Below are 11,946 nucleotides of genomic sequence, written 5' to 3'. Positions count from 1 at the left end.
GTTGCATCCTTACAGCATAACCATAACTTCACATTATCTTAAAGACCCACTCTGACAAAAATCCTGTTTTTGTTCCATTTTTTCCATGATGTAAGATGTATATAAAGCAAATAAAGCATAAAATTACATTTATTAATATTTATTTATTCAAATCACTGTGAATCAGGAACAGATGCAAAAATGCCATTGGAAAAAGCTTGTATGTGTGACATAGATGATCGGAATGGGACTTCAGGTACTTACATGTCACAGGAAAAAACTGTTCAGCCCTCTACTTTAAATGTTTATTTACTTTCACTTCAAGTTCCACCATTAAGTGATGAAAAAGTGTCACTTCTCTTTACCATTACCTGCTGTCCTTCATCCACCAACATCACCCCCTTGTCAAAGAGGAATTGCTGCACAGTTAAAGCATCTGGGATTGAAATGCAACCGGAGAATGCTGCAGGATAGGAAACCATCAGGGCTTCACCAAACGGTTGATATAGTGTGAATCTGCTCGTGCAGTTTAAGTCATGGGTTGTTGAATCTGAACGCCCATCCTGCAAACCTGCAGTGGTCAAAGGTGCATTTATGCAGATGGAACGGCAGTGCCTCTCTGCCAAATGTGCTCTTATATTCTGCTTACTGGGTGAATATACTGACATGCAGTGTGTGGGATTGAAGGTCATGACTCATTCCACATCCCAGGATGACTAAAAAGGGGGGATTCTATTTTTAGATTGAATCCTATGGAAATGAAACTTCTTTTTTGTGGCATTCATGCTCACAGCCTGCATCCTAGATGGAGATTATCTGACTCAGTGCTGCGTTTGCGAGCTTGAATATTCTATACAGCAGTATTCCTTTTAACATCAGGAACCAGGCAAAACGTATTTGCAAACTAGCATCTGCACCACAGCCTGTATTTAAACAACTGAAGCTTCTGGATTTGGAATAAGGATTGCAATACTAAAAACCAGTTTTTAGGACCCCTATTTTTAATTTTTATCAGTAAATCACAATGCTTTATTGCATGCAAAAATATTTAACTCTTTAAATGAATAAAGACATGCAGAAATTTTATTTTATGACTTCAGCAGAAACTGTGACCTGAAATAGTAAGCTAGAATCCATGACTCTTTTAATTTGATCTGTGACATATAAAGCAAATTGCATATATTTATTGTCACTAACAGCAAATCTAGTGATATAAGCTGAGCAAAAGATGGACTTTCATCAATAAAATGACAAATCTTTACTTTAAAAACATTTTTTTGAATCAAGAAAATACACTAAATTGATTTATATATTTGATGAACCATGATTATTTGTCTAAATAAAGAACATTTAGTGAGTTTATATTTTTAGATCAATTTTAATGAATTACAGTTATAGAAAAAAAATATATCGTATATAGAAACCCGATTTCACATTTTCAGAGCTCAACTATTCTGCACATTGTTGCTTTATAAAATACTTGAAATGTAAAATAAAATCTTGACACAAATGAATGGCTGGTGTAGCAACCATTCTAAAAATAAAATTAGTTTTTCAAAAAATCTACATTGTTTAGATGTTCTAGGCATCTGCATTGATTATATTACATTTGAAATCCACATTGGAGCCACATTGCATATGAATTGCATTATTTTTGCATTTGACCGAGCACAAAGTGTCAAATTCCTGCCACTGAATTAGCACAGGAAGCAACAAGGAAAGGAGCAGGAAGCAGCTTTTCAGATAAAATTGCATCACATTTTAGTGGTAAAAATAAATACTAAGGCACACTTTCCTAGCTGTAGATCTGCCCCAAGCAACAGTTGGCATGCTACCAGCTTGCTGTTAGCCGCAGCTTTTGTTAGTCTTTTTGGTGTGCGACCAAAGAAATGACTAAAAAATGTGTTGGCAGTATAGAGGTAAGAGGGCCTCTGCTAGCAAACAGAGGAAAAATGTATTCATCTATCACGGTGCAGTTGGACATACTTCAGTCAATACATTGATTTTCATCTCCTGGCTGGTTTTTAAAACGGCACCAGTTCAGCTTTGGTTTTAGATCAGCAGCCTGTCGGTGTGTGTAAACACGTTTGTGAAGAAGAAAAAAATATGCTTTTGACCTAAATTTAGGGTTTTAATTAGAAAGGTATAATATTTACATAATATTTTAATAAAAAAGTTAAGAGTTTATGTTAGTAATGACTCCATTAAGAGGGCATTATGTTCTAGCAGCAAACTGTGGGATGACAGTGGTGTACTGCTGTGAATGCTGATAAAAAACCCTCCAGTTCTGTTCCTCTTTTTCTAAGGTTAACAGTTTTTGCCTCTAGTGATGACATGACCATGTGATAAGAGCTCAAGAGGAAAATGTGATCTTTTTAAGCTTTCTTGTTGCTTTTCGAGGGTTTCCGTCCCTCCATTGACTCAAAGGACTTGAGGCGTGAAGCTCTTTTGTTTTAGGGATGGAAAAATGTTCATCAGAGCAGCAAGGATACCATTCAAGCAGGTTTTTATTTGCAGTTTGTCCTTCACTTTGGACACAAATTAGAACATTTCAGGACACTTATGGCATTTGTGAAACCTTGTTTTATCAGCTTAAAGACTGATGAAATGTTTTAAAATGTTCTTGTGGCATTTTTCTCATGATGGAGAACATATAGTATTTAAGGAAAATTAAGTTTGAGTTGATATTTTTTTATTCAAATCATTGTGAATCAGGAACAGACACCAAAATGTCATTGGAAAAATGCTTTTAAGTGTGATGTAGAAGCTTCTACGCCAATCCACAGGCCCCCTGTTACTCTCCTTTCTGATGCATCTACTTGTAGTCGACTAGATTTAGGGCTGCCACAAACGATTAATTTAATAGTCGACTAATCACCGATTATTTTTTCCGATTAGTCGACTAATCGGGTCATGCACAAACTGGATGTAAAGCACACATCTTAACCATTATTAGCTTTAAAACTGAAAAAATCCTAAATTGGCCAAAATAGCTAGCATGTAGCTGAAATATAAGCTAAGCTCCAAACTAGCCGAAAAAAAATGAAAAAAACTAAATTAGCCAAAACAGATAGCATGCAGCTGAAATATTGGCTAAACTCCAAAATAGCCTAAACAAAATCCTAAATTAGCCAACATAGCTAGCATGTAGCTGAAATATTAGCTAAACTCAAAAATAGCCTAATAATCCTCAATAAATGTCAAAATAGTCCAAAAAGCTAGCAGGATGCTATTATAACTTTTAACTTTACTACACTCTGACTCCATATAATACAAAGTAACGACTAATCGATTATTAAATTAGTCGTCGACTAATTTAATAGTCGATTAGTCGTCGATTAGTCGACTAATCGTGGCAGCCCTAACTAGATTCTTCCACAAATGTTTATTCCTCGTCTGAGCTGGCATCTTGTTCAGAACTGTATGGCTGGGTAGCTCCAATATAGCTCACCATTTTTGTTGGGCTGGTGAGGGACTGTAAAGTAGCTGGAGACAGGGTAAACAAAGGCATGATGGGAAATGAGTGCAGGCTGACTCCCTGCCAACAGTTTTGTCCACAGCTCAGAGGCAAATTTCTAATGAACATCTGCCGCTTTGCTGAAACTATATGCTTGGAAACTACACTGTTCTTTATCCATTTTGACAAAAAAAAGACCACTGTGAACGTTTTTACAATGGACCAAAAGGTTGTTGGAGTTTGACTCCAACTAAAAGCTCTTCCTGCATATTGTACACCAATGAAACTATACATTTTCTGAAAGTCTTTTGAGCTTTTTGACTTACATAGGGCATTTTTCTTTGCTGATTTACCTTAAGGCTGCTGTTACACGCCCGTTTTCTTTCCCCATTTTGCACCCTACCTGATTTTTCATTTCTCCTTACGTTCCTAACTGCAGTGAGCCATTAACTGGCTAAAGGAAGATGTATGGCTCAGTGCAAATCATTTCATGGTATGGTGCCCACTGTTCTCAATCACACCGACGACAGGAAGCAATTTCTTTTCTTTTTGCAGCAGTGGTTATTCACTGCAGTCTCTGGCATGGACTGTGAAGGATTCTCGATGCATTTTTTGTTTTTGTCTAATCACTTCAGGTGATGTGAATGAGACTCAGCCACAAATGGGTGCCTCCTTCCCACACAGTTGAAGGCTCTGGCGTGAGTGGGAGGAGACTCCCTTTAGGAGGTCGTGAGGCAACAGACCATTGCTCACTTGTGACAGGATTCATAATGGACTGACCCGCTGAAAGACTGCAGTGAAAATAAGGGCTGCTTGTCATCGTAATCATCACTCAAGCAGGAAGCTTTGGAGGGAGAACGCAGTTTGTCCCTGAAAACTGGGAAGCATTCCCTTCTCTGTTCTGTTCCCATCAGCTCGATATTAATAAAGAATGTTTCGCTCACGGGATAGTCGCACCATTTCCTCTAAATTTCAGCGTGAAACAACAGCTGAAAGTAATGGTTTAATAATAGGTGGCAGATGTGCTGAATGGATCCCTACTGCTTGGAGCTGACTGCAGAAATGTTTAGAGGATGTGTGAGTTTGGATGCAGCAGCGTGTTCGCCTGTTATTTGTGTGTTTGTCATGTTTGGGCGTGTTCAAACAGAACGATCTGGTCTGGCGGAACAGTCATGGGTGTGTATGCAAAAGAGTCATTCCAGGGAAACTCAAACTTTGAGGCAGTAGGAGTGCTTTAGTGATTCAGAAACAGTTTCCAAACAACTTTTACATATGGCTGCAACATCCACTCATCTGCATTGAGGGGAAATTCTATTGGTTTAAAATTTTTATATTGTTTTTTTTTTGTGCTCTGCTTCAAGTAAATTCCTAACTGACTCAGCTTTCCCAGATGTAGGGAAAAAAGTCCTATACTACCAACAACTGTTTTGGGGTAAAAAGCAGCTAAAATTCGATGAATAATCACAAACTGACGCACTTTTATCAGGGTGCTCTCCTCAAATGTCCATCCAATGGCACAAAACAAACCAGGATTGTTGGGAATGCTATTTTAATAAAGTATAGTTTAGTTACTCACTACTTGATCCAAAAAGTATTAAGATTGTAACTGAATTACTCGAGGAAAAGTTACTAGTTACCAGGTAAAGTAAAAAAATATATATTTATGGTTTAAAATTTAGATTTTTATGATCAATTTTCACAAGTCAATTGAAATGAGTCCAATGTATACGTTTCAATTAGGAATACACCAAAAAATCAGCCACCAATGTATTAGGTTGAATATTGCAAAAAACAACATTGGGCGTCCGTGGGAATGAGGCCAAATAGCAGCACGTGATTATTGACCCATTTTACTTGCCATACACAATCCTCCTCCTACTTGACATAATGTTCATTCTAGATTATTAACTGTATATGAGAACTGGACTGAGTGAGTGTGACATCACCCATAGAAAATGACTTGCTTCTGGTTCCAATGAAACAAAGTCAGTTCAAGTCCAATACGAACACTGCCATGTTGGAACCAGACAATGTCAATGAGCAGTGATTGGTCTGGGTCCGTATCAGTATGGCAAGACCTTTTTTAACGATAATTTTCTAAATACACTTTAATATCTGTGATTTTATGGTAGTTGCTAAAAGATATGTAGTGATTGTGTTGCTAGCTCCAGTAAATAAAGCTAGCTTAACTACATTTTGTTACAATGCCCGACAGCAGCTGAGGGTTTGCAGGACCGAAAGGGACCCGTGTCTGATAGTGGTAACATGTCACCAGCATCATAGCATAGCTTAACATATTAAGCAAAGTATTCTGAGTGAAATGTTCATTCCAAATCCATCACCAGGACAGAGTTCGCTGGATTCAATGCCAATAGCGCTCAACCTCTGTTCCCAAATTTCCAAATCCACTGGAAAGTTGTGCAAGCCAGTAGATTTTTGACAACCAAGGGCAATACACCTACAAGCCATGCTAAAGCTAACATGAAAACAACCGACCGTTACAGGATCAAATATGGGCGGGGCTTTTATACTGGAGCTGCAGAGCATGACGTGGAACTTCTGTGTCTTTCACTAGTTGACCAATCAGAAAATTCCACTACATTACCTCGTTTCAACTTATAGGGGGCAGCACACAGATGGTTTGTGACTATATTTTCATGAATTAAACAAGTTTATTTTAATTTGGCAATGACCAACATACAGCACTTTTAAAGCCCCATTTATAGAAGTCAACAGTCAAAAAAAGTTGATTGCGGTTTGGTTATCCTTTAATGTTCCATTTGGACCACTGTGATCTTTTTCTTCTTCTAAACCCACTTGATTCCTTTCTAGGTCACAGGGTTACTGGACACCACTATGATCATTTGAACAATTAGCAAATATATGAGCTGTTACTAACTGATGCTTTATAGTGGCAATCCATGCACATTTCAGAACCTAAAAGTGATACAAATAATATGTCCTTGTGGTTTTACATGTAGGAAAATAAGAAAATTTGCATTTATAATCCTCTGTTTCATGTAGCAGTACCATTGGAACAGCTTTAGAGATGTGATGTATCAAACCTCAGGCTTCATTTGTTTCCGGACGGTTGCCACATTCTGGCCATTAGGAACAACATCTGTTTCTGTAATGGGTGCACAGCTTATATTGTGCAGGCGGGGGCTTTAACATTTATGCAAACCGAATCCCCAAATGATCCCCCAAATTGAATACTCCTGGCTAAAAATTGAAGTCAATCTATTTAAAAATGCAGTTGTGGCTTTATATCTAAACATCTAAAAGGATTTGGATTCCCAAAAAATGTAGCTTGATTCCTTTAGATTTAAAACTTTTTAAATATCCTTAACATTTTTTTTTCCCTATAATTTGATTTGAATCATATTAATGTTATAGATTGATCATTTTGCAACCTTTTTAATGTTTTTCTTATTTAATTTTTGGTGATTTTTAAAATAGAATAGATCAATTAAAAATACTTCTTAAAAATACATCGTATCTACTGTGCATTATTCTATGTACACAGTGCCAACATTTTAAAACATTTATGTTCTTATTACATCTAATACAATGACAAACAGAAAGCAATACTAACATTTACCCATTTATTATACAAAATAGATATTCTGATGTCGTTTAGCTAATTCTTTTAATAATTCCTGTAAATTCATTTGTATTTTCTTCAGAAAAAATGCTTTTAACATTCCAAAAATGCTTATTAAATTGTTAATAAAAGCTCAACGCACATGAAAGCAAAAAATATGAACTGTCCAAGAAATAAATGATAGTTTTTTTATTTTTGTAACTACTAAGAAACACAGAGCAAGATTTTGTCCGTATTTTTAAAATAAAAAATAGCTTTTTGTATTACATAAGAATTTGTGGACTTCTATTGGTCACCTTCCACACATTTGCAATAAGTGTTACAAACCTATTTTGTTCACTCCGGCGATAACTCTTTTAACTGCTGCTGCTAAGTGTCACATCTGCTATTTCATCTGCATACATAAAACCTCCTTTCCCTCATTCTAATGAAAGCCCTTTATCGATGTGAAAAACTTGCCGTGGTGGTTAATTTGTTCCCAAGCCTTTGCTGCACAGCATATGTCTGCAGCCAGTGCTGCATCCCAAAATAATAAAAAAAGAATCACTATGACTGTGGCAGTGTGGATGGAATATAAAGGAGTGTCTCTATGTGTTTAGCATACTGGCAGCGTATTCTCTGTCTGTTGTTATCTAGGAGTTGTCTCAGAGTTGCACTGTTCTGTCAGGTCATGTACATCATGGTCATGCATTACTGCTGCAGAGATTTATTTACAGTAAGACATTTCACCTTCTAGTTTTTATATATAAATAGCTTTATTGAAATGTTTATTCTGTTCAGGAATAAAACAATATTTTTGATAGTTGTAAATGCTTAATGAAAATCCTCCTTTATTGGTATTAAAATTTCTACTTTAGGGAAAACTTGTTTTTTTTCTTCATAATGAAACAAAATTTGTTTTGCAATGACATTTGAGAGCTGCACTGAGTTATAGTGTTGAGTGCTCTCGCCTCACAGCGTGAAGGCCCTTGTTTGAATCCCAGCTGGAATCTTTCTGTATGGAGTGTGGATCTTCTTCCTGGTTATGCGTGGGTTTCCTCTAGGCACTCCGGCTTCCTCCCACAGTTAAAAAAAATGTGCTTTCACAGGTTATCTGGAGTCTCTAGCTCTAGTTTTTTGTGTGCAAGTGTGTGGCGACCTGTTCATGGTGTACCCCGCCTTCACCCAACAGTAGCTGTGGTGGCTTTAGTGGCCCAGATGAATGGATGGATACAAATTTGACAAGTAAATCAAGATTTAATTTCATTATGTCTGATTGTAAATCCAATGGGTTTGTTAACTTTAAGATTAAAGTAAGAGAAAAAAAACAAGATCGTGTTCAGACACTTTCAGAAAAAAGCTACACATTTACATTAGAAAAATTGTGTAAATTCTGAAGCTGAAGCTAGAAGACCTGAGAATTTTCTTTATTTACCTAAAATTAATTTCAGGCTCTAAGAACTTCTGTTTGACAAGCTACCACCTTTATTTTTTGTTGATGACTTTTGTCCAATCAATTTACCGTATTTTTTATATTTTGTCTAATGTTGTATGTAACAAAAACCGACTAACCGTCAGATAAAGTGCCTAACATCGCAGTTGCATAGCAAAACTCCCATACTTAGCTTTAAATATATCCTATTTTTTGGCCTCGATTCCACTAGCATTTCCACTGTCAGATGAACCCATTAAACAGAACCAAACCGTACCTCCAGGGCATCCCCATTGGTTGTGGATCCATTGAAAAGTGGAGCAGAATGGAGTCGAGGCTTAAAAATGAAGAAAAAAAAAAACACATAAACTAATCTTTCCGGAGTACAAGTCTCATGCTAAGTTTGCTTTCCTTTGAACTTTCGTGTCTCTGTAACCCAGTTTGATGACTTGCTAGGAAGGAAAAAATAGAAACAAGAATAATAGTAATGTCTCCATAAAAATAAAAATGTATACCATGAAGTTCAGGATCAGATTCTTCTTCACGCTTGTTATGGACAGTGATTCTTCTTCTGTCTTGGTGTCAATAGCAGAAATTGATACAAACAGCTACAGTGCCCTCTAGTGGTTGTTAGTGGGAAACAACCGCCATCCATTTGTTAGTGAGGAAATAATGAGTATATGAGCCTAATAATGTTTAGAAAAAAGTCCCTCCTGAGTATATGTTGCAACCCTGGCCAAACAAGGGAAAAAAGCTCCACCTGTACTCCAGAAAATAAGGTAAACTCGACGGACTCCGTCCACAGACGTACTAAAGTGGAAAGGTTCCTCTTCCTTATCAATGCTTTATCCATTATCAGGGAAGCAGACAACAGTTAGGGTTTTTTTTTACTTTTATTGATAATGAATAAAGTAAAGAGGATTCAACAAACCTTACCATCAGCATGCTACCATGCTTGAGAAGAGGAAGTCACGGACAGGATAAAATAAAAAGTGACTGTAATGGAAGCTACTGGGCTGAAATGCACGATCAGATAGAAGTCTGAACTGAGGCCTGGCGGTCTGTGAGTGTGGCCACATCTTCAGGACGATCTATTCAATCCCAGATTCTGCTGATGAGGCAGTTTACCGAAGGAGGGGCATGTTTGCATACAGAGCAAGCTGTGTTATCTCTCTTTTCTCCCATTCATTCAGTCTGTCTCTCTGTTCAGGTTCATCACAAGCATGCTCCCTTTGGAAGTAGCAGAGCTCTTCTCTTCAGTACACTAGCTCCCTCCAGTGGTAAAATTATGTTATTACTCAGAAATGTATTTTACAGAAGTTCTCATTTTAGTGTAAACACAAATATTTATTTTTTGCAGACTTGTCTTTGGAGTATAAACGTGGCCGTCTGGTGCTGGAGGTGCCACTGCCATCCAGAAATGAGAAGTGTCTGTTCTTCCTCAGACCCATGCTGATGAATGTGGGAGATCTGATTACTGATCTGCAGCGGGAGGACTCTGGGGTGACGGCGGCTGTTCTCTCTAAAGGTGTGGCTCCAAAAATCCTGCAGCGCAGGCTGGAAATGATTGCCAAGCCTGCGCTGGTTTGTCTGGTTTGCTGTATCTGTAAGAGAGAGATGACTCCCTGCTTCTCTCAAGTAAAAGGTTTAACCCCTCAAAAGGGTGTTAGGAACCGTTTAATTTCAATAAATGATAAAAACTGCAAATTTGTCCTTTTAATTTCTGTCTTAAGTCAGGATTTTTGTCAGAATTTCTCAGACTTCTTGTGTTTTACGCAGCGTTGCTGCATGTTGTGCAGAGCTTTTGTTGACTGATGCGTCAGATCTTTAGAAAGTGTTTGATCTGGAGATCTGAGGAGAAAGTTGACTGGTTTTAGACAAGAACAAAGCCTTTTTAAGTTTAAGCTTTAGGGTTGAGTACTGCAGAATAAAAAAAAATAAGAGAAAAAATAAATCGTGAGAAATTAGATCTGGAATTTGAGCTGCAATATATGACCTCCCAAAACCAAATGATTAGACTACTTTTATCATGGGAGAAAGCAGAGGACAGGTACAAAAATCCCCCAAACAACAAAAAATTAACTACATTTTAAAATTTTGTTCTATGAAGTGAATAAATGTTCTATTACCCTTGCAGATGGGGAGCGTGTTGCTAACTCCACACTAATAGAAGCCCTCCTGGGAAAGGACTTTCTCCTCGTCATTAATGATGTTTGCTACAACGTCTGCCCTCCTGAAAAAGGTCCAGCTGCTCCTCTACCTCCAGATTCATTTGTTCCAATTCTCTTTCTTGACCGGAGGCTTTTATCTCATCATCTCATCCCTTTTGCTTTCCTTCTTCTTTAGCGTTTGCAACCAGCGAGCATGCCAGGGACATGGAAGACATGAAACACATCGTGCACCTGCTGCACACGGCTCTTCACCTGCCCGAACACCACCTCCTGAAGGAGCGGCAGTTACTGGAGAGACTGGATAACCTCAAACAGGAGTTGACACCTCTGGAGAAGGTATGGGCATTGAAGTGGGCCTTTTTTTCTTTTTTACACTTGAACTTCTATTCACTTATTTTTTTCTTCCTTTTTGGTTCAGATGAAGGCACAGCTGTCCCAAACAGCTGAGTTCCACAGCTCCAGGGTTATGTGGACCGGCATGGCCCTGCTGTCCGTGCAGGGCGGGGCTCTGGCTTGGCTCACCTGGTGGGTGTACTCGTGGGACGTCATGGAACCGGTCACTTACTTCATCACGTATGGGACCAGCATGGGAGTCTTCGCCTACTATGTTCTGACCAAACAGGCAAGACCACTTTCTCGTTTCCCCAAAGACTTCTTCATGTTAAGGACGACCTTTACTTTTTTTTTTGGAAATACAAAAAAGGAGAATGGCATCAGATCTGATAAACTAGTTTAGGGTTTAGATGGAAAACGAACGCAAGACGCTGAAGAATGCTCATAAATAATTAATTAAATATAATCTTTTCAACATTTTTAGTTGGTACAAGTATTGCCAAACAAAATATCATGATATATCACCAAATACATTTTTTTTCCTACACCTGTAGTTATAATTGGAAAGCCAAACCAAAAACTAATAGCTTACTGTTTTATTTTTTTGCTGATGTCATTTGGGTTCCTCTGATGAGGCAAATTCCAGTTGGATTATGCTGAACTTTTTGCACTTTGACACAAACCCTTTTTACACATTTGGACAAAATTGTTTCCCTACTGTTATTGAAAGAAAATAAACAATAGTCACTAAAAGAACTTCTAACAGAAGTCATTCTTCTTTCAGCTGTTGTCTTCAGGGCTTCCTACGACAATTCATCAAATCCTTTTCTCTGCATCAACTACCCTTATGTCCTCCTTTCACTACATCCCTAAACCTCCTCTTTGCTCTTTCTGTAGGCCTTCAACCTCACCCTCCTTTAACCAACATAATCACTGTCCCGTCTCCCAATCTTCCTCCTTGCATTATCTTCAAAATATCTAAATCTACATT

The 11,946-nt window shown here is 37.8% G+C and overlaps 1 protein-coding gene across 1 annotated transcript in view; it reads left to right on the top strand.

The window, feature by feature from the left end:
- The window catches only part of LOC112157554 (calcium uniporter protein, mitochondrial), a 15,642-nt gene that overhangs the window by 700 nt on the left and 2,996 nt on the right, over window positions 1–11,946 (top strand). Inside the window, exons 2-6 of the mRNA XM_024290358.2 lie at window positions 9,662–9,731; window positions 9,812–9,979; window positions 10,589–10,693; window positions 10,798–10,958; window positions 11,041–11,244. Coding sequence (XP_024146126.1) covers window positions 9,662–9,731; window positions 9,812–9,979; window positions 10,589–10,693; window positions 10,798–10,958; window positions 11,041–11,244 — 708 coding nt within the window. The remainder of the gene's footprint in view (window positions 1–9,661; window positions 9,732–9,811; window positions 9,980–10,588; window positions 10,694–10,797; window positions 10,959–11,040; window positions 11,245–11,946) is intronic.

The sequence above is a fragment of the Oryzias melastigma genome, linkage group LG1 (genome assembly GCF_002922805.2).
Source record: "Oryzias melastigma strain HK-1 linkage group LG1, ASM292280v2, whole genome shotgun sequence".
Classification (NCBI taxonomy): Eukaryota; Metazoa; Chordata; class Actinopteri; order Beloniformes; family Adrianichthyidae; genus Oryzias; species Oryzias melastigma.
This window is presented reverse-complemented; position numbering and strand designations above follow the sequence as displayed.